Source organism: Harmonia axyridis, chromosome 2 (assembly GCF_914767665.1).
Source record: "Harmonia axyridis chromosome 2, icHarAxyr1.1, whole genome shotgun sequence".
In the NCBI taxonomy this organism is placed as follows: Eukaryota; Metazoa; Arthropoda; class Insecta; order Coleoptera; family Coccinellidae; genus Harmonia; species Harmonia axyridis.
In genome coordinates this window covers 24,471,750-24,492,999 of record NC_059502.1, presented here as the reverse complement: position 1 = coordinate 24,492,999, position 21,250 = coordinate 24,471,750, and the positions used below count along the sequence as shown (strand labels likewise).

General features: G+C 35.7%; 2 protein-coding genes across 4 annotated transcripts in view; both read left to right on the top strand.

Annotated features, from left to right (window-relative positions):
- The first annotated feature begins 129 nt into the window (after window positions 1-129).
- Window positions 130-10,539, top strand: LOC123673040 (bifunctional 3'-phosphoadenosine 5'-phosphosulfate synthase). 2 transcript variants are annotated; one of them, XM_045607449.1, is made up of 3 exons: window positions 131-446; window positions 3,653-4,311; window positions 7,780-10,539. In XM_045607449.1, exons 1-3 carry the CDS (start codon window positions 311-313, stop codon window positions 8,872-8,874), a joined length of 1,890 nt encoding a protein of 629 aa, XP_045463405.1. In that variant the 5' UTR covers window positions 131-310; the 3' UTR covers window positions 8,875-10,539. The 2 variants fall into 2 exon arrangements, with proteins under 2 accessions (XP_045463404.1, XP_045463405.1); XM_045607448.1 differs by lacking the exon at window positions 3,653-4,311 and having other exon boundaries at window positions 130-1,102.
- Window positions 10,540-13,831: 3,292 nt separating this feature from the next.
- The window catches only part of LOC123672099 (ALK tyrosine kinase receptor), a 33,247-nt gene continuing 25,828 nt past the window's right edge, over window positions 13,832-21,250 (top strand). For both annotated transcript variants that reach the window (XM_045606087.1, XM_045606086.1), the window contains exons 1-2: window positions 13,832-15,193; window positions 18,694-18,922. In XM_045606087.1, coding sequence (XP_045462043.1) covers window positions 14,635-15,193; window positions 18,694-18,922 — 788 coding nt within the window. In that variant the 5' untranslated portion in view covers window positions 13,832-14,634. The remainder of the gene's footprint in view (window positions 15,194-18,693; window positions 18,923-21,250) is intronic.

Below are 21,250 nucleotides of genomic sequence, written 5' to 3'. Positions count from 1 at the left end.
ACAAATAGGTGGGAATGGTGGGATTGACCATGGCCTACTCTATTTATATACCGTAGCTCGTAGGTCACACATCAATTGCACAGAACACCAAAAATATCTTTTGAACTACTTGTTTTTATGTTTACATATTCCAATGTCAAAATTGAAATTTAAGAATGGCAAGAAGAATCGCAAGGGAAAGGGTAACAAGATGAAATTTCATTAAATAATCGGAGAAATCTTACGGAAGAAGGAAGCACTCTCCGACCTAGTTGCAGTGAAAGTTGTGTTTGGGTTGTCTTGTTATCGAAGTTGTTACCCTATTAGAAATATGTCTTCATCCCAAGATGTATTTAAAAAACAAAAAACATCTTTCATTCAAGTAGCTACAAATGTAACAGAACAAAAACATCATGTTTCAAGAGCCAAAAGAGGCCAAATTTTGGGTCATTTACGTGGATTTCGTGGTTGCACCATTTGGTTCACTGGATTGTCAGGTGCAGGTAAAACATCAATAGCTTTCGAGCTAGAAGCCTATTTAGTAACCCATGGAATTCCGTCATATTGCTTGGATGGTGATAATATGAGAACAGGATTGAACAGGGACCTTGGATTTTGTAAAAAAGACAGGGAAGAAAATATTAGAAGAGTAGCAGAAGTTGCCAGATTATTTGCAGATGCTGGTCAAATATGTCTCTGCAGTTTTGTATCACCCTTCACTGAAGACAGAGAACTTGCAAGACGAATACATAAAGATAATGATCTGCCATTTTTTGAAGTTTTTGTGGATACTCCTCTTGAAGTTTGTGAGTCTAGAGATATTAAAGGACTATATAAGAAAGCACGACAAGGTGTTATCAAGGGATTTACTGGGATTGATCAGGTTTATGAGAAGCCTGAACATCCAGAAGTGGTTCTGAAAACTGTGAGTGCTACTGTAGAAGAATCAACAATGCAAGTAATTGAAATGTTGAGAGAAAATGGGATTATTCCACTTATAGAGGAGAAGGAAGAAGAGGTTCCAGAATTGTTTGTTCCTGCTTCACAGTTTTTAGCATTCAAAGAAGAAGCAGCTTCCTTGTCACGTCTGCATGTAGGATTGATTGATTTGCAATGGATACAGGTAAATATTTTGAAAAATTATCATTTGATTTATTTATTTTCATCTGGTGTATATAAAAATTATTGATAGTAATATTTTCCTTTGAAAATTTGGAGAACATACTATTTATATCATGAATAATGTTATTTTACTAAACCTCAAAAAGTCATCAATCTGTATAAAAAAGTTGACTTTCTTAACTTTAATGTTTAATCTTGGATGTGTCTGCTGTTCATGCTAATCTCACCTCACATCGTTATGTCATATTTATATTTTTTGAGATGTCCAATCATAAATAACGAAGTTCTCAAGTTGACATTGAATTGTCCTTTATATAGATATTGTATACATAATTCATATCGGTATAGTCTTACTGAAACAATTTGGGCAGCTCTATTGTCAATAGTTTTCGATTTAATTTTGATATTATTGCTTCCAGAAAGCATTACTTCATGAGGATTTTGATGGTGGAAACATAAAATGAAGAAATCTATTGTTTTCCAAAAATTTCTTAAGTATAATGTACAAAATTTGAAATAACAAAAAAAGTTAACAAATTAAAGTTGAAAATAGAAGATCATGCTCCAATTACTGAACCATTATGTCACAGATGGGCATATCCTAATTCAAAGTACAAAGAAAAATGATATCAAACCCTACCAATATCAACTAGTCCATCATTTGCACCCTAGTTGAACGCCAATATTCCTGTGAATGTTTGGTTTAAAAAAAAAAAAAAATATTTGGTCCGAGGCATAGGCAATAGGCGATGGAGAGAAAATCGGAGGCTAGTAATAGTTATGGATTATTATCAGTTTATATTTCATGAACTAATATAATAATTACAATATAGGCACTATACACATAAGAAAAGTAGAAAGAATACCAACAGCCAGAAGAAACCGAATCATTTATCGGAATTATAGTAAATCCCAACTCTTTTTTTCGAAAAAAAAAAATTTTTAAAAGATAGTTTATTTCCTTCTATCTCGAAGAATTTTCCAAATCCAAATATTTTCCCTTTTAAAGTGAAATGAAAAAAGTTTTCAATCCCTTTGGAATCAAACCCGTGACAACGAGATCACTAGCATGGCGCTTAACTCACTATCATAGACTCATAACTTCATAACTTCCTAAGTAATCGAGATAGAATCTTGGGCTAAAAATATTATATTCAGTAAAAATTACACGCTTGAAATGTCATAATTTTGTTTAGTCAAGTTCTGTGAATATGAATTCTCCAAAATTTTTTCCATGATTTTATGCCTCAAAAATTCAAGGAGGATTTATATATTGCAACAGATTTTCGTACAGAATTTCAGGCAAATACACAGTTTCTACGATTTTTTTCTATTGAAATTCGAATTTTATAAATTCGAAAACTGTGAACATTTCATTGTTGTTGGTTTCATTCGGTTTTGATCATCAAAACCGAATTAAATCAACGAAATGAAATGTTACTGTCAAATGACAGTAAATTGTTATTCTTCAAAATATATTCGCATGAATAACGTAGCTGCATTTAACTTTATTTTTTCTTGAGCGTGAAAAAGAGGAGTAGAGTGTTTTATGTTTGATGTTGGGTAAAAAATAAACAGTGCTATGCTTAAGACGGCGATGGGCCACAGTAGCAATAGCAAAGCCTACACAGTATACAACTGGTTCTCCGATAACATATAAACTCTAAATTTCTAGTATTTCTATCGCCTAGCAGAATCGCGATACAAAACATTGGAATAAACTGTTTTAGTCGCTGCGTTGTATATGTATGTGATCTCCGAAGGTGCGATTGGCGCATTAATGAACGAGCGTCCAAAAGCACCTGGTACACGTCAGGGCTTTCCTAATATTTTGCGGTATTCTTGTTAAATTAGAATTACTGCATGAAGCTTGACATTTTACATTCAAATGTAAATGATCAATAATAAAGACGTATTGGGGAGGAAAAGTGGGCAACTATAAAATGAGGAAAGCACTAATTTTCATAGAGAATGTTGATACTGATTTGAAGTAATAATCTGAAAAAATACATATCGTCGATTCTCCTACGAAGATTGAAGATTAAAGAAAAAATAATCGTATTACTGAAATGAGGCCTCGTGTGAATAAGAACCGTTGAGTTTATAATAACAAAAACTTAAGGGACAACATTTTTTTTCCCAATGGAAATATCGAATCGAATTATCTTTATTCTTGTTATTTGTACTGTACAACAGATAACTTTCCTTGAATATTCCACGTGTTTTTCAAACTGGATATTTTGATATTATATATCCTTGTTTGATCAAACAGTCAACTTGAAAATTATTTACCTATTTGATTTCTATTATCCCCTTATCAAGAATTGTCTTTTCTTGTTTGTTCCAATGTTTGAACACTAGTGGAGGGGAAACACAATGAAAAGGGACCTATTGAGGAAACTGTTCAGTGTTGCTTCGCGGTCTTCCCAAAATCCGAACCTAATGAGTGCCCAAAGGACCAACGGTTGCGTTCGCAACGCTACCAACGTAACAGTGCAGAAACACAACGTGACTCGCGGTGCTAGAGCCTGGGCGATGGGCGGGGCCAAAGGATGCACGGTTTGGTTCACAGGTCTATCGGGGGCGGGTAAGACAACCGTGGCCTTCGAGCTCGAGGCGTACCTCGTTAACCACGGTATACCGGCCTACTCCCTGGACGGGGACAACGTGCGTACTGGCTTGAATAAAGATCTCGGGTTTTCCGAAGGGGAACGCGAGGAGAACATCAGGAGGGTGGCGGAGGTGGCCAAGCTGTTCGCAGACGCCGGTCAGATCTGCGTATGCAGCTTCGTGTCGCCGTTCAAGAGGGATAGGGAGATAGCCAGGAGAATCCACGACGAAAGCGGACTGCCGTTCTTGGAGGTCTTCGTCAACACCCCTCTGGACGTGTGCGAATCCAGAGATGTGAAGGGTCTGTATAAGAAGGCGAGGCAGGGTGCTATCAAGGGTTTCACCGGTATCGACCAGGCTTACGAGGTGCCGGAAAGACCGGATCTGGTGGTGGAGACCGTTGGTACTACTGTTGAGGAGTGTACGGCTAGGGTTTTGGGGCTGTTGCGCAAGAGGGGGATGTTGAAGGAAGATGAGGAGGAGGATGATAATCCGGTTGCTGAACTTTTTGTGAGCCCTGATAGGGTCGCGGAGGTTCGGAAAGAAGCCAAGACTTTACCCAGTTTGGCTTTGGGTATGGTTGATTTGCAATGGGTTCAGGTAAGTTTGCGCAGGTGGTGAATTGAGGATTCTGCTGACGGAAACACTATAAATTTTACATTATTAGGTACCGGGTTTTTCACCATAATTTGACCCCCCCTTTAACTTTGTTACTAAAAGAGGTACAAAAAAATGTTCTGTACAAAAGTTTCACGAAATCGACTAGTGTTTTTTAAAATGATTTCACAAAACGAAATATATACAGAGTGGGCCACATATTTATAGCAACTTCATTATTTCAAATGGAACACCCTGTCTATTTTTTTATATTTGACTAGCTCTTTTTTCCTTGATTTCGAATATATAACATATGTTTGGCCTATCTCTCTTATTCTGAGTACCACAGAGTTTCAAATTTTAAGAACCACCTAGCATGCTCAGTAATCAGTTTTCAAGTGGTAGGCTGCGATAACTCGAAATGCTCTTTTTTGAGTTATCTCGTTGGCAACGATATGACATATAGTGAAATTGCTAACGAGATAACCCAAAAAAGAGCATCTTGGGTTATCGCAGCCTACCACTTGAAAACTGTCAGCTTGCATGCCAGGTGGTTCTTTAAATTTGAAACTCTGTGGTACTCAGAATAAGAGAGATAGGCCAAACATATGTTATATATTTGAAATCAGGGGAAAAAGAGCTAGTCAAATATAGAAAAATATACAGGGTGTTCCATTTGAAAAAATGAAGTTGCTATCAATATGTGGTCCACTCTGTATATATTTCGTTTTGTGAAATCATTTTAAAAAACACTAGTCGATTTCGTGAAACTTTCGTGAAAAACATTTTTTTGTACCTCTTTTAGTGACAAAGTTAAAGGGGGGGTCAAATTATGGTGAAAACCCGGTACCTACCAAGTCGTAGAATATTTTCAATTGTAATTGAAAAAAAGTTATGAATGTCATAATGCAGGGTTTGAATCTTCGTTCCGTAGATTTGAACGAAATTTCTAAAATTCCAATATACAGGGTGACGTCTATTAAACGTTTTTAGAAAACCAATCATAATTTTATGTTGAAAATTTGTATGTTGGGGTTTGAGACAAAATATCTTCAGATCTCTATAACTTCCGGTTGTACCGAAAACAGACTATTACTTCTTCATTTCAAATGGCACACCCAGTATATTATTGCATCATTAGATTGCTTGCAATTTCAGCAATATGCCATACCTTGGGCAAAAACTCAACGGTTCATGAGTTTATGAGATTCTTATGAGAGAAATGACAACAAGGACTAAAATTTTTTTGAATATTTCTGCAGAAAAAGTTTTCTTCGTAAAAACCTTTTTTAATTTCTTTCTGAATTTTCAAACATGCTTTTTTCGAAAAAAATTTTCTTTTTCGATTCTGCAGATACTTTCTTCTTCTGAAATTCTTTTCAGTTTGGACCGAAAATGTACAGGTTGTTTATCAGAAGATAATGAACTTGGACAACACAAATTCATCAAAACTTAAGATTTTTAAACTAGAAGCTATATTTTTTATTGTTTCGGTCAATTCTTCGTATGAAGAGAATACGAATACTTCAAATTTATCGGGGAAGAACTCTAAATGAGGAAAAACCGCAATTTCTGAGTGGAGTAGTAGTCTGTGATTTACAGAAAATACAGAAAGAAACTGATATTCGGTGTTTGGATATCTAAATTTGACATTACATGAATTGTAGTCAATTATTCGCAATTGAAAATTTTATTGGTTTATGGATTACTCAACAATCCCAAAGAACAATGAATAAAAATTCATGAAATGTCAAATTTCGTTATCCAAACATCGAATTTCAGTCTGTCCAAAGCTCTTCTTGTTTACATTTTCGAAAATGTCCAAAAGGAAATTAAAAATATTTTTATGGGAAAGTCTAACTACTGATTTTAAATATTTGGTTAGTTCCGTACCAGAGGATTTGAACAGCACAGGATAATATGTATTTGATTTTAGATTTTTTTGTAATGAATTGAGAGGAAAATCATTGTAAAGTGTTTGAATTTTCATATACTCGCAAAAAAATCGATAACATAAATGTTATCTTCGATAACTTTTGTGGTTGAAACAAATAGTAAGACCGCAGTAGAGGAAAATCTTTCTTCTCGTAATTTTGAACAAATAACATTGATGATAATCTTATTGTAACGAGATAATGCAAAACAATAAGGAAATATTCCATTTCTCATAGTATATTTGTAGAAGCCCAACTTTTATACGTTGTTGATAACAAATATCCACATTTCAATAGAATAAAAAATCATTATTTACAAAGATATATTTTTCGAATTGAAGATTATTTGTTCATGAACCTTCGTTACTACTTAAATGATTTTATAAGAGTACACTGTTGTATCTACTGTTGTATTCAGTTACAAATCCACATGATTGTATTCAACACGATGCTTTAAATTACAACATCTAATTATAAATAGTTTCGGATTATAATATTTTGAATATTTAATTCGACATGCGAAACTTATCACTTCGGGTTCGAATCTCGATGTGTCACCCTCAAATTTTTTGAATTTTTTTCAATGTCAACTGAATGGAATATTCAATTTCCTTTCCTGTAATTAGGAGTTGTTTTCGATATTATTGCCAGAATTTATTTTGACAACTATCGGTGGTTCAGTTGAATTCACCAATGATAAATACGTGGTCAAATCAATTATACACTGTGTCCGTAAAGTCTGGAACAAATTCATTTTTAGCTCACCATTTTAAGAAATAATCCTGAAACAATTCGATTTTTGATTTTAATTTACCGTATTTTAAAATAATAATCTATTATACAGGGTGAATTACTTTCGAGTAATGAAGTCACCGTCATTTTTTTTAAATGGAACACCCCCATTTTGTCTCAATTTTCCGATTACTCTAGCTGAGCTGATTCCAAAAATGTATCACATGTTGATTCCAATTGGTAAGGTGTGGACAAAAATAATAAATTAAATCTAAACAATAATTAAAACATTCACGAATACCAAGAATATTGTATCATAGTACTAAACTGCCATTGAACACCAATAAATTACTAAACAAATAATGACATTTCACAAAAAACTAGACGACTATGTTTTTTTTAAATTGATAAGAAATAATTTCTTTCATATTCTGTCTGCTAGACCCCAAGTACCAAACATGTTTGGAAACAGCTCATTTTTATTAATCTAAAAATGTAACAAACTACAGGGTGTTACATTCAATTGCCGCAAGACAATGAGTATTTTTGATAATATTGTTAGTTTAACTGATAAAGAATGTTACGCGTTACTTTATGAGCACACACAAAACTACTGTCTACTAATTAAATAGTTGAACTCTAGGAGAGTTGAGACATTGAAATACTATTATAATCCTTCGATATTAAATGATATCAGAAAAAAAGGGACCTGGAATAGTATCGCATTTGTTTTTATTCGACATCCTTTTCTTAATGAGAATTATGTTATAGTTTTTGTCTGCATCGCTTTTTCCAATTGTTCCAGGTCCTAAGCGAGGGTTGGGCTGCCCCACTGAAAGGTTTCATGCGAGAAGAAGAATACCTCCAAACGCTACATTTCAATTGTCTCCTCAAAGAAGGTCACCCGGTAAATCAAAGCGTTCCCATAGTTCTTCCGGTCACCACGTTCGACAAAGATCGTCTAGAAGGCTGCTCCGCCATCAGCCTATTCCACAATAACGTCTGTTACGCTATCCTTCGAAAGCCAGAATTCTTCCCGCACAGAAAAGAGGAAAGGGTGGCCAGACAATTCGGCACTACAAACAAAGACCACCCCCACATCAAAATGATCTACGAGGCCGGCGACTGGCTGGTCGGTGGTGACCTGGAGGTGTTGCAAAGGATCCAGTGGGGCGACGGCTTGGACAAGTACCGTCTGACCCCGAATGAGCTAAGGAAGAAGTTCAAGTATATGGGAGCCGATGCAGTGTTCGCTTTCCAGTTGAGGAACCCTATACACAACGGCCACGCTCTCCTGATGACGGATACTCAGAAGCAGCTGGAGGAGAGGGGATTCAGACGTCCGGTGTTGCTTCTACACCCATTGGGTGGATGGACGAAGGACGACGATGTTCCGTTGTACGTTAGAATTCAACAGCACCAAGCTGTATTGGACGCTGGCGTACTCAACAAATCCTCCACAGTGCTGGCCATATTCCCGAGTCCGATGATGTATGCCGGACCTACCGAGGTCCAGTGGCATGCCAAGGCTAGGATGAACGCCGGAGCTAACTTCTACATCGTCGGTAGAGATCCTGCGGGTGTGCCACACCCTGCTGGCAAAGAAGCTTCCAGCGATGGAAACCTGTACGATGTTACCCATGGCGGAAGGGTGTTGAAGATGGCGCCAGGTCTCAACGACCTGGAGATCATACCGTTCAGGGTTGCTGCCTACGATACCGCCAACAGGAAGATGGCCTTCTTTGATCCTTCGAGAAAGGAAGATTTTGAGTTTATTTCCGGGACAAAGATGAGGACGCTGGCCAGGCAAGGTGCTCAACCCCCGGAAGGCTTCATGGCTCCGAAGGCTTGGGAGATTTTGTCTGGATATTATCAGGATATGATGAAGAATAAGTTCTGAGGAACTCGTCCTGTACTAGCCGATTCATCATTCCAATTATCGTTTATTCCAGTGGAGGATAGTGGTTATTCTTACATGTAAACGCTGAGAGAATGTAATTATTTTTTTATACATATTATGTATGATTACGAGTCACGATGTTATATTTTTACTTCAGTTAGGCGGCTTATTCCAATTTAGTGATTATAGACAACCAAAAAATCTTCAAATAATTTGTCATCATAAAAATAATCGTAAAATACTTCTTCATCAATTCATTAATTTTTTGTAGGTAATGTATGCATAATTCTATGAGAAAAGAGAGCATTCAGTGATTCCTAACCTTAATTCTGAAATACTACAATCAAGATCATTTAGACAAAGTTTCGGCAAATTCAATAAGTGGAGTATTCTTGAAATATAAGAAACGTTATATAGTTGACAATGTATTTAAAGGTAATGAGTAAAAGAAAGAAGTTTCTTGTGATTGTTTCGTGGAGAAAGAAGTGGCCTATAAAAGTATATTTTTACATTTCGTCTGTAGTTTATGAATTGAGAAAGAACTTAATATCTTTTCAGTAGACCATAATATATAATTGGAATATATAATTTACGGTATATGGTGAGAAATATTCAATTAAAAATTTACTAAAATCTCGTTATCTTCGAAACAATGTTGTTGCTGTGAAAAGAAATTATGAATAATCCAGCTGATCAAATTTCTCAAATTTTACAATGAATAGATTTTTATCTATCCGAATACATTTTTTTAAATGTTCCTCAACACTTATTGAACACCAAAAGATCTTCCCATTGAGATTTAATTCGAAAATGGTATAACATTCTATTTATGATTACTGATATTATATTTTATTGTTTATATCCTAGTCAATAGCAGCGTTTTTAATTTTTTTTTATAATAATTGAATTTTTTATTTTATTTGTACCGCTCTAAAGTACTGTTTTACATTTTACTGCATTTTTCTGTACTTTTGCGTATTTTACCATCGAACTCTACTTATGATTTCTGGTTTTTGAAATTTCTACGAGTTAAAATAGTTCTATTCAGCGCAAGTTCTCATTATATTTCATTTTCATTGCTGATGAGGAAGTATTTTATTGACTACTTCAGAAATTTGAGTTTTAATACCTATACTTACGTTTCATTAAGTTTCTCCAAAATCTCATCACTAGAAATCATAAGTTAGATTTTCTCAGAAAGAAAATTTAGAAAGAGAATATGAAAACACCATCGTTTCATAAATACTCAATTGTTGATAGCCTTTTTATATTTTGTTTTATAAATCCCTTCAGAAATTCTACATGCCTATAAGATTTATCTTCATAAAATAATGATTAAGTGTTTTCAATTTCTATATTATGTTTTCAATGTGCCAATGTGCAATAAATGGTGAAAATTACAATTTGTTATCCTATTTCAATGTAGTTTTTAAGGATTTTATTTTAAAAAGTATTATAGATATTTCTGTTGAATAATTCATAGTTTATTCTTATTAAATAGGTGTTTTTGAAAGAAGTAACTGAAATTTTATTCCTGTTCGGAGAAGCCCGTATTTTAAATTCTAGGTAAAAAAATTCCAAACAGAAATGAAAAAATCTAACATCTAATGTTAAAATAAGTATGTACTGACAGTTGTTCCGAATATATGTATTAGTCGAAGATGATGATGGAGTTGTTGTTTATTTCCTAGATCTATTTATTTCACTTACTCATCGGAATTTTGATTAGATAAGCATTATCAGAGGAGATTGAAGGTGTGGCCGCCAAAGTGGGGAATCACCACAATTTGTAGCATTGATGAATTATATCAGTATAATTTTTTTTACTAATTGCATTCATATTCCATGTATCATTATTAGGTTATAATTACGTTTTTTTTGATTGTTTCCGTCTCTATTTGGCGGAAATTCATTTAAATATGATTAAATATATCGTATTATAATTATGATGTGATATCTTTGAATTCTACTACCTATTTTGAACAAAAAATAGGGTTGACGTTTACAACCACACAGCTAGATTTATAGAACTGAAGTGCAAACCAGATGTGGATGATTGAAGTATCATGTGTCACAAAGGATTTTGATTATGGATGTATTGAAATTTTTGCAACATTTGAACCTACTTTGACGCATGATGAAAGTGGAGTGTGATGACAAGCTTATTTTTTTAATACAATTTCTGATCATCGTCGGTCTTAGGCAGCTGCAGTTGCTTCTTATAGCTATTATATTAGAAAAAATGCAGAATTACAAAAAAATATCACACTTGCATAAAAAGAAATGTAATTATGAATTATTTTATTATTATCGGTAATAAATATTTGGAATCAATCAGGAAAAATTCCGAAAATTTAAAAAACAGGAGTGACCAAAGGGAGTGGCTGGAATTTTTTGGGGGGCCAAAGTAAAGCGAAATTATAGTTATGCTAATCTTGTAATTATTTCAGCCCTAGTATGACAAATTTTAGGGGGGGAGTGTTCAGTAGAATTGTAGGGGGAGCTCGAGTCCCCCTGTCCCCCTAGCTTCGCCACCGTTCTGCAGGGGTACTCTGCTCAAAAATTCAAAAAGTTAACAACGCGTTTGCATCCATTATCTCTTGGTATAATGCCAAACACCTCCGATTGAACTTGAGCAAGACTGACCTGTATTCTACACTGATCGATCACGCCTCTATTTCCCAGAGTCAATCAAAATTGGTAACACTGATCTCCCATTCCATTCCAAGTAAATCAACTAAGTTTTTAGGTATCTATCTGGATGCCTCTCCTAAATGGAATCTTCAGGTAGAGTATTTGAATGAGAAATTGCTCTCGGTGCTGCATTCAGTAAATGTTTTGAACCGTCAGGTAACTATCGACGAGTTAAAGATCGTTTACTTTGCAAATTTCGAATCATTAATCTCATATGGAACTATTTTTTGGGGTAATAGGCATGAGGCAATAGCCCACATGCTCGACGTCTTTTCATCATCTAGAAAATAATTTTTAGACTTCGCCCTTGATGTCATGATTGCCAGGCATATTATAATCCTGCTTCTCCGAATAAAGACGTTATTGATCTATTTGATTATATTAAATGACCATCTTACAGGTAATCTTGTAGAGGTTCATTCAGAGAGAACAACATTCTGTTCTGACGCTGCCAGGCTCTGCCGCAATGCCCACCGGGTCCGCATTAGAGTGTGGCGCGAAGTCCATAACGCCATCTCTCGGCAGACAGAGGGTAGGACCTACTGAAATATCGGGAAAATGGGCTCAAACATTTTTTGAGAATTAAAATTAGTTAGAAAGAGAGCTTTATAGCTGAAATCTAGGTACTGTGAATGTGATAAGTACAATAAATTTGATAGAATAACAATATTCCTGAAGTTTGCGTTCAATTATCCATTTCCCGGTACTTTTGTGACACAACAGACTGAAGTCTGTTACAAATTTTAAGCATAAAGGCATTGAATGATTATGGTTTGACCCTAAAGAATTACTAGATTGCTACTGCAAGACTTTTTGAGCGGTTGTTCCTCCAATAGATCCGAACGGAAAGAGCGAGAAAATTAAAATTTTTTGGGTTGGTTTCGAATCTCGAATGCCGAGGTTGAGTTTGTTAATAGGGAAAAGGCAAAATTCAACTAGAGATTTTGTTAATAAGGCCGTTTGGAATGCTGTTTTCTTGTTAACTTCAAACTGCGTATTCTATCGATAAAACTTTGAATTTGGATGCAAAATAACAATTTCAAGCTTCGTGCAAAATTTCAAGCTGATCGTACAATAAAAATCATAAAAAATTCAAGAAGAATATTGAAGATGAAATGCCTTATATTTCTGTCAGAGATCTGATCGGGTTGAGATTGTGGGGGTAGATATAAAATAGTATTATCAAGCTTAATGCAGAATATTATGTTGATCGTCACACTAAAACTAAAGAAAATTCGAGCATGATTTCGAAAAAAACGAATATTTCTGTAACAATATGTTCAAATAGATTTGAATATAGAGGGTGTTCCTATATTGGAGGTAAGAATGAAAATGAGACTACCCGTATGTTTTCACGAAAAAAAAATCGCAAACGATTTGTTTATTGAGATACAGGATGTCAGAGTTTGATTTTTTTTCAAGTGTTTTTTCCTCATAGCACCTTCCCTTCACAAGATAATCAACTTAAATTAGGCATAGATATTTCAATTTAAAGTTTTCAGCATGTGATATGCTGATTTTATATGCAAATCTACAGGGTGATAGTTTTTCTGGAACAGAGTTTGTTTCCTTCCTCCAATTGGACCACTGGTTGTTTAGAAAAATGTAAAAACAAACTTTGGTCCAGTACTACACTTTCGGCTTCTTGTAGTTTTGTCGTATCTGCTAACAACTTGAGAAAAAAATTAGAATAATTCTCTACTAAACCCTAGAAAAATCCTTATTATTATAAAGATCAAGTTAATAAGCTGCGATGAATAAATTGATTATAACCTCATGGTACTCATTTACCCAAACTGTAGAGAAAATTAACGAATATTCGTTGAACTGGTACAATGATCACAAAAAAGTAGGACTACAAGAAACACCCTGTATCTCAAAAATGAAGTGTTTGCAGGCCCACATTTATAGGACGTTTTATCTTCCCAAAATTATCCAAGGAATCTCTCATTTTGCTTTTTACCATGAATTTTGTATAAGTATGTAAAATAACTACTCGAAAGTTCCTGATAAATTTTAAGAAGATCGTATCTGAATCCTCATTTAGATAAATAAAAGGACAACATAAAAAATAACATCTCATTTGTTGAGTTCTGTGTGCGCATGAATGGCCGAATGCTCAAATGCTACAGATGTTAGGTCAGTGTTTTAATAGAATTTTTTTATGAAATCGGTATTAATATTGATATCGAATTTATTTGAATGATTGACATATAGTTCTAGGAGACTGCTTGCTGGAATTCGTTTTCTAACACACGAGTTATCAGAATATAAATTGCACTCGAAATGTATAACACTTAACGTTTCCAAAGTGCGAGTCTGAAGAAGTTTCTCTTCGAGACTCATATTATTAGACGCATAGACCGTTGCTCTCGCCTTAAGCGTCGCAAATCAAACCAAAAATGCCTGGACCTTCTCCAAATGCATCCAGAATTTCCCAGACTCCCGTAAGATGTCGCCCGAGGGAGCCATCTCGACGTACAAGATGGAAAACAACTGGGATAAAATCAATATGTTCCATCCTTTGCCCTCTTCAAGCTCTCCCATAAGCCCGTCTCATTGAAATCTGGCCGAAGCACAGCATCTCTAGTTGGGCTGTTCCATAGTATTTTTAATCCAAAACTAGTGTAATGACAGTAATTTTAAAATTACGTAGTTCGGACGATTGAAGACCGAGCCAGTTCGTTTGTTTTCACACGCGTTACGTTCTCCTGGATGACGTTTTGAGTGAAAAGTGCGTTCGAGTGTGGATCGACGTGATCTAAAGGAGTGGACGCTTTCGAAAAACATATGCGGTCCAATTTGTGAGGTGGTTTTTTTTTTAGTTTTTCCAATGTTTTCCGCTTCATCGCAGCTTACGAAAAACATCAATCGCGCTCAAAACGTGGGACGTTCGTATTTGCGGGGTACATCTCCACAATCGATTTCCCTATCAAAAAGAATCCAGTGAAAATGTAGGAAAAACTCTGACACGCCGATATCAATAAAGGCATTTGTTAGAATGTTATCAGAAATAAGTGTGTGCACTTAGTGGAACGTTTAAGATGGCAATCTAACGCTTTGAAAATGGCTAGAACGTCTCTTCTCTTCGTTGTGTTGCACCTGCTGTCCCTGAGGACCGTGCAGTGTGGCTGCGAGTACCGGGAGGGTGACTCAGATTACGCGTGCAGTCTCAGAATCTTCAAGAGGCCGGATTCGACCTCCGAAGACGACGGCCACGTTAGGTTTAAGAGGAAGGCTTCTAATCGCGGCATATCTGATGTGTGGAGGATGTTGAACGCAGAGATGGTCAAGGAGGAACCTTTACATGCGAATTCGACGCCCAGGTTGAGCTATAACGCATCCTCGTCGCCGGTTCATAAGGGGGGCCCCTTGTATGGGGACCTCGCCACGAGCAGGGGAGACGATGACAGGAGGAAGAGTTCGGGAGACAAGTTGAGCACGGTGCGCAGATATGGCACCCGCCAGGGATTTTATCCGGATTCTAATACGGATTGTAATTTCGAGGAGGATTGCTCTTGGACCTGGAGGAAGGATATTGACCACGGTTTCTTCATAGCCACGGCCAGGGGTTATGCGCCGGGAAGTAGTGGGCCAAGGAGTGACGCCAATGGCAGGGATGGAGGTGAGAGTCTCTGTTTAACTTGCTAATTGTTATTTCAAGATATAACTCTTTGAGGTTTTTAGAGTTTCTTTTAGTTCTTGGCTAACAATATTAGTATAAGATCAGGAAATTAAAATATATATTTGTTGATAAATTAAACGCTAATTACTTTTCTGTTAATTTTCAATCCAAAAATCCGATACCTGAATTTTCAAAACGAGGAATGCTTCGAATATAATAGAATATTTATTTCCAAAAACTCGCTATTTTTATTATTTCCGATAGCTAAACGTTGATATTCTTCGTGGAAAAATTTCGTCTCATGACATTTTCACAGGTTTTGTTATTCACGTTGTATTAAAAAACAGATGCATATCTCACCCAATGCTTCTTCATTAAATACCGAATAAAATTTTCGAAAAAACATGACACTGACATTAAAAGGACAAAGAGGGCAGTGGAAATATTATATTATTATATAAGGGTTTATTTATTTATGATTTCATGTGATAAAATTTTCGAGAAATATTTTTTTTTAAATTTCGAAACTTTTGATTTTTAGCTTCATAATATTCAGGTATTGGATTTCGAACGGTGAAAAATCAATACTTTGTGACAGATTTCATACAAATTGCTCTCATAGTTTTGAGATGAATATTGTGCCAGTTATATTTTTGTGAAATGATTTTTTTCAATTATCATATTATAATTTTTATACTTCAAAATTTATTTATTGGATTTTCGAACTAAAAAAATCAATTCAATGCCAATATTGTATTAATTCCAATTGGAGGAACATAATTTTGTTCTTTCAATTATTACGACTGTCAATTATTGTAAACAACGAACCAAAATAAACATACATTTCTTTGAATAAAGCTTTTCCCATAAACAACCTTTTCTCAGATATATTACAATACATATCCCCATTGATGATTCTTATACTTGAAGAATTAGAATTTCAATCAGTTGATTCCTACAAACTGCGTTTATGTTGAGTATCTACAACATTTTTAATACCTACAGTTGCAAAGGTTATCGAAATCAAATATAACATAAAATCATGCTTCATATTGAGAGGAATTGAATTCAATATTCTAATAGTAAATCCTATTCTTGATTCATTTTTGGAAACAATCTTTCAGATAGTGTATTTTAAAAATTGACTAATTTTTCATACGAATATAAATGCTGCTTATTGTACAATCTGGGCTCAGCTTTTTGTATGTTTTGCATCATTTTCAAATTGTAACTTAACTGTATTACGCATACGTCTTGAATGTTTAACAATGAAAAAGGAACATGACAAGGAAAAAATCTGAATATCACAAAAGAAACTCAATTTCTTGGGGTGGAAAGTTTCAAACACTAAACCTATTGGCAAAATATCTTCAATCCTTGAAATTTCAAATTCAACTGAAACTTAACATAATGTTATTCATCATTGGAAATTGATTTGTTTTTTGAATATTATTCATTTCGGGATTTTAAGTTGTGGTCTTTCAAGCATATCATCAAATGTTTCGACAAAACCGCGAAGTGGAAATCCCGAGGGAAATCCCTTTTTAACGTTATACAGGGTCGTCCAACGAAACCTCATCATCTAGATTTTCGGACTTATTTGTGATTCGTTCGATGGTGAACAACTTTTCCGTGATTTCCATCCCCGTAACTCGCACCCCCTAACGGGTATAAGCACAACCCCTTGATTTTGTATAGGGATGAGGATGTTGCGTCTACCATAGTAAAACACATTTTTTTTTTGCAAAATTCGATTTTATTATTCAACATAGTTGCCTTCGAGGGCGATCTTCCAACTTTTCGATACCATTTTTGTAGTACGAATTGTTTTTTGCTTAGTTTCGGCGATTACTTCTTCACTGGCGCTAAATTTCTTTTCAGCGAGTATTCTTTTGAGGTCTGAGAACAGGAACAGTCGCTGGGGGTCAGATCTGGCGAATACGGCAGATGCAGAAGCAATTCGAAGCCCAATTCATGCAATATTGCCATTGTTTTCATTGATGACTCGGCGCATTGTCTTGATGAAACAGCATCTTTTTTTCTTTAAATGGGGACGTTTTTTAACGATTTCATCCTTTAAAAGATCCAATAACGCTATATAATCGCTGTTGATGGTCTTTGGCCCTTTTGGAGGTAACCTCGCGCATCCCAGAATACTGATGCCATAACCTTGCCAGCTGAATGTTGTGTATTCCTCGCTTTGGATTCGGTTCATCGTGTACAGTCCACTCAGCTGACTGTCGATTGGACTCCGGAGTGAAATGATGGACCCATGTTTCAACCATTGTTACATATCGACGCAAAAATTCAGGTTTATTGCAACTAAACAGCTTCAAACACTGCTCAGAATCCTTAACACGTTGTTGCTTTTAATCGATTGTGAGCTCGCGCGGCACCCATTTTGCACACACCTTTTTCATGTACTAATGTTCGTGAATGATATGATGTGCACGTTCCGATGATATCTTCATAATATCTGCTATCTCGATCAACTTCACTTTACGGTCATTCAAAATTATTTTGTGAACTTTTTTTTATTTTTAGTCGGTGACAGCCTCTTTTGGGCGTCCACTGCGTTCGCCGTCTTCGGTGCTCATTTCACCACGTTTAAATTTAGCATACCAATCAATGATGGTTGATTTTCCTGGTGCAGACCACGGAATGGATTCATCAAGCCAAGATTTTGCTTCAACAGTATTTTTTCCCTTCAAAAAGCAGTATTTTATCAGCCCACGAAATTCTTTTTTTCAATCTTTTTCCAAATAACAAAAGTAGCTATACTCACAACGCAATATCTCACAAAATAATGGTCGGACTGCTGTCAAATTTTGTCACGTACCGTTTGAAAGTTGGTACTGATTAAAAATTATATGGATTCAATACTAGCACTGTCATCTGTGCATCGGACCTGGGACATTCCAATTGGCCTAATATCTGACCCAAAAATTAGGCTTCAAAATGTTCACCGATAATGACATAAAAGCGAAAATAGTGAAAGAGGCACCAAGTGGAACTTATCTCGAGAATATTATTCGTATCCGATAATTTCAAAGGTATTCAGCAGTTGCACTCTTCCACTATTTTACCTGTCATTTCGTTATGGATGGAAATTTTGCAACACCATCCCCTCATCCCTATTTAAAATCAAGGGGTGGTACTTAACCCCGTTAGGGGATTACAATTACTGGGATGCGAAGAGCGGAAAAGTTGTTCCCTCTCTCTCTGAGAAATTGATGGGTCCGAGTGATTTTCCACATTTTCATTTTAAAGGCAGAAAATCGAGATGTTAAGTTTTCGTTGGATTCCACAATTTTTTCGAAAGTAAGAAGTGGGGGAATTTTTTCTTGATGTATTTGATTTTGAATAATGCCTCTAATACATTAAAATTATCTCTCAAATATTTTTTTTGTTTATTATGTATTATTCTCATAATTGTACATCACCGTAAGCAAAATCCAGATCATTTCAGCATTCTCAAACATTTGGTATTCTGCTTTCAGGTAGTTTCTTGCTACTTAGAGCGCCACGTGCAGAAACAGAGTATCACCTAACCAGTCCCCTGTTCAATTCTACGAAACCCACCTGTAAATTGCAAGTGTGGATTTATCAAGAACATATGGAAAAATCGGAAATCAGGGTGGTCATAGATAAATTGACCAATTATCCTCAATCTCTTAACAATCACACCCAGTGGGTGCTGGATCACATTCATGGAACCAACGACAGAAGGTAAGATATTATATTATAGTTATGCGAGTGCAACTATAGACCTATTAGTATTATAAGTGCAATACCAACTCTTCGAGTCCTTAGTGTTGGAGCAGCTGCGAACAGACATATCTTCGAGGCTGTCCGAGCAGCAGCATGGTTTTGTTGGTGGTAGGGGAGTTGAGCCAAATCTCATTATATTTGTCCATTATGTTATGGATTCCTTAGAGAAGGGAAAGCAGATCGACGTCATATATACAGATGTCTCCAAAGAATTCGATAAGGTGAATCATGTTATTTTTCGGAAGAAGCTGTTAGCATTTGGCGGTACAGGCCATTCGCTTGCGTGGCTTATGTCATATTTGGAAGGCTGTTCCCAGAAGGTTGAGATTCGAAATTCTTTTTCCTCATCTTACGTCATTCAATCGGGTGTTCCACAAGGCAGTCACCTTGGGCCTTTCTTGTTTCTCATGTACATTGATGAGATAACAATTTGTTTTAGGTTTGCTAGGTTTCTTTTATTTGCAGATGACTTGAAGATATTTCTAACAGTTAACAGCTCATTGGACTCATTGAATCTTCAGTCTGATCTGGGGAGGCTCGAGCGATGGTGCAGGTATAATGGAGTATTTATTAATGATGGGAAGTGTCAATATGTCATATAAAAACAAATACGTTCTGTTCAAGATATATACTGAATGAAGAAACATTGAACAAGGTTGGTGTTGCGAGGAATTTGGGCGTTATGTATGACTCCAAGATGAGTTTAAGTGTGCATGTTGAGAGTATTGTCGATAGGAGTCTCAGGGCGCTTGGTTTCATTATGAGGCATTCTTATGAATTTAGGGATATTAATGCCATTAAACATCTGTACATCAGCTTGGTTAGTCCCCATATAGAATTTGCATCCTCTGTGTGGTGCCTCTATACTCTGCTGGATAGTGATAGGGTCGATTGTGTACAGAATAAGTTCCTTCTTCGTGTTTCATACAGACTGGGTATCTCTCGGATGAACTTCTCGGTAACTCGTATGAGAGCTCAGCTCCGTTTGCCGACGTTGAGAACACGTAGAATTAGGAGTGATGTGCTGCTGTTCAGTAGGCTTTTTATAGGGATGTTATCAACGGCGGAGCTTCTATCTCTCTTTGCTTTTCACGTCCCGCCCAGAAATACTAGAGGATCAGTCTTGCTTTATCGGTTAAATTACGCTAGGGAATCACCAATTCCCAGGTTTCAAGGATGCCGAATGTCGCTGGTCAGTTGAGGATCGATATTACGAATCCATCATATTCGGCTATTGTAAGTAATGTGAACCATTGTTTTCATTAGTTTATGTTGAGGGCGTTTCACTTTTACTTTCACATTAAGTTTTATGCTTGATTTTGTAATTGGGTTTATCACGTAAATGAATAAATATGAATGGACGACTAATTATCATTATGAAGATAAAACTATCACTGATTAGAGTTTTATGACGTCATTCATCGTCCATTTCGTTCCTCAAATGTATTGTTTTGACTGGCCATTCTGTAAATTTGCAAAATATGTGTTAATTGTTTCAGATTCACAAAGTATACAAATCTTCTCTGCTGATATGGATCTCTTATTCCTGAGATACCATATCTGAACTGTTGCCCTATAGTATTATTTTCCAAGTCTACAACTTTCTGTGTAAACCCTTGTTCAGGTTTAGCGGGTGTTAGCTTAAATGTCTTTTTTGTGTGTTCATCGTCTTGAATATTTCGAGTTCACAGTGGACGTAGTGTTCTACTGGAGTTATAATAACAACATTCTAATTCACGGAATCTTCACAAAAGTTTAACGAACATTAGTCTTCTTCTGAAGATGTCAAGATCGATGTTGAAACGTTCCTTGAATTCTTGTATAGATTCCGTAGATTAGAGTGTGTTTACCAAAATTTCTGTACAATCCCACTATACCCTGGTACCCATGGCAGTTACTATGTTGCGTCTTGCCAGATTTTTTACAATATTACTGCACTTTCTGGACAGCAGAGAAGCTTAGTGTTAAAACATACAGAAAACCTATCCACTAGAACTGGTGTTTACTGAAGAAATATTCAAATGTGGTGTGATTAAGACACTCGTGCACTTATATGACGTATATTACATAAGTGAGCCAAATTATCTGAAGAATGAATTGGAAAATTTGCGTAATGTAATGTCTAATGGGTTAGCCAAGACGTCTTACATAAAAGGTTAGAGCGTTAAAATTATTTCAAAAGAAAATTAAATTCTATCCTACCCTTTTACCTGACAAGATTTACAAATACCCTCAAAGATACAACATCTAAACAGTCTACAAACTTGCATGAAAACTGCGTTTATC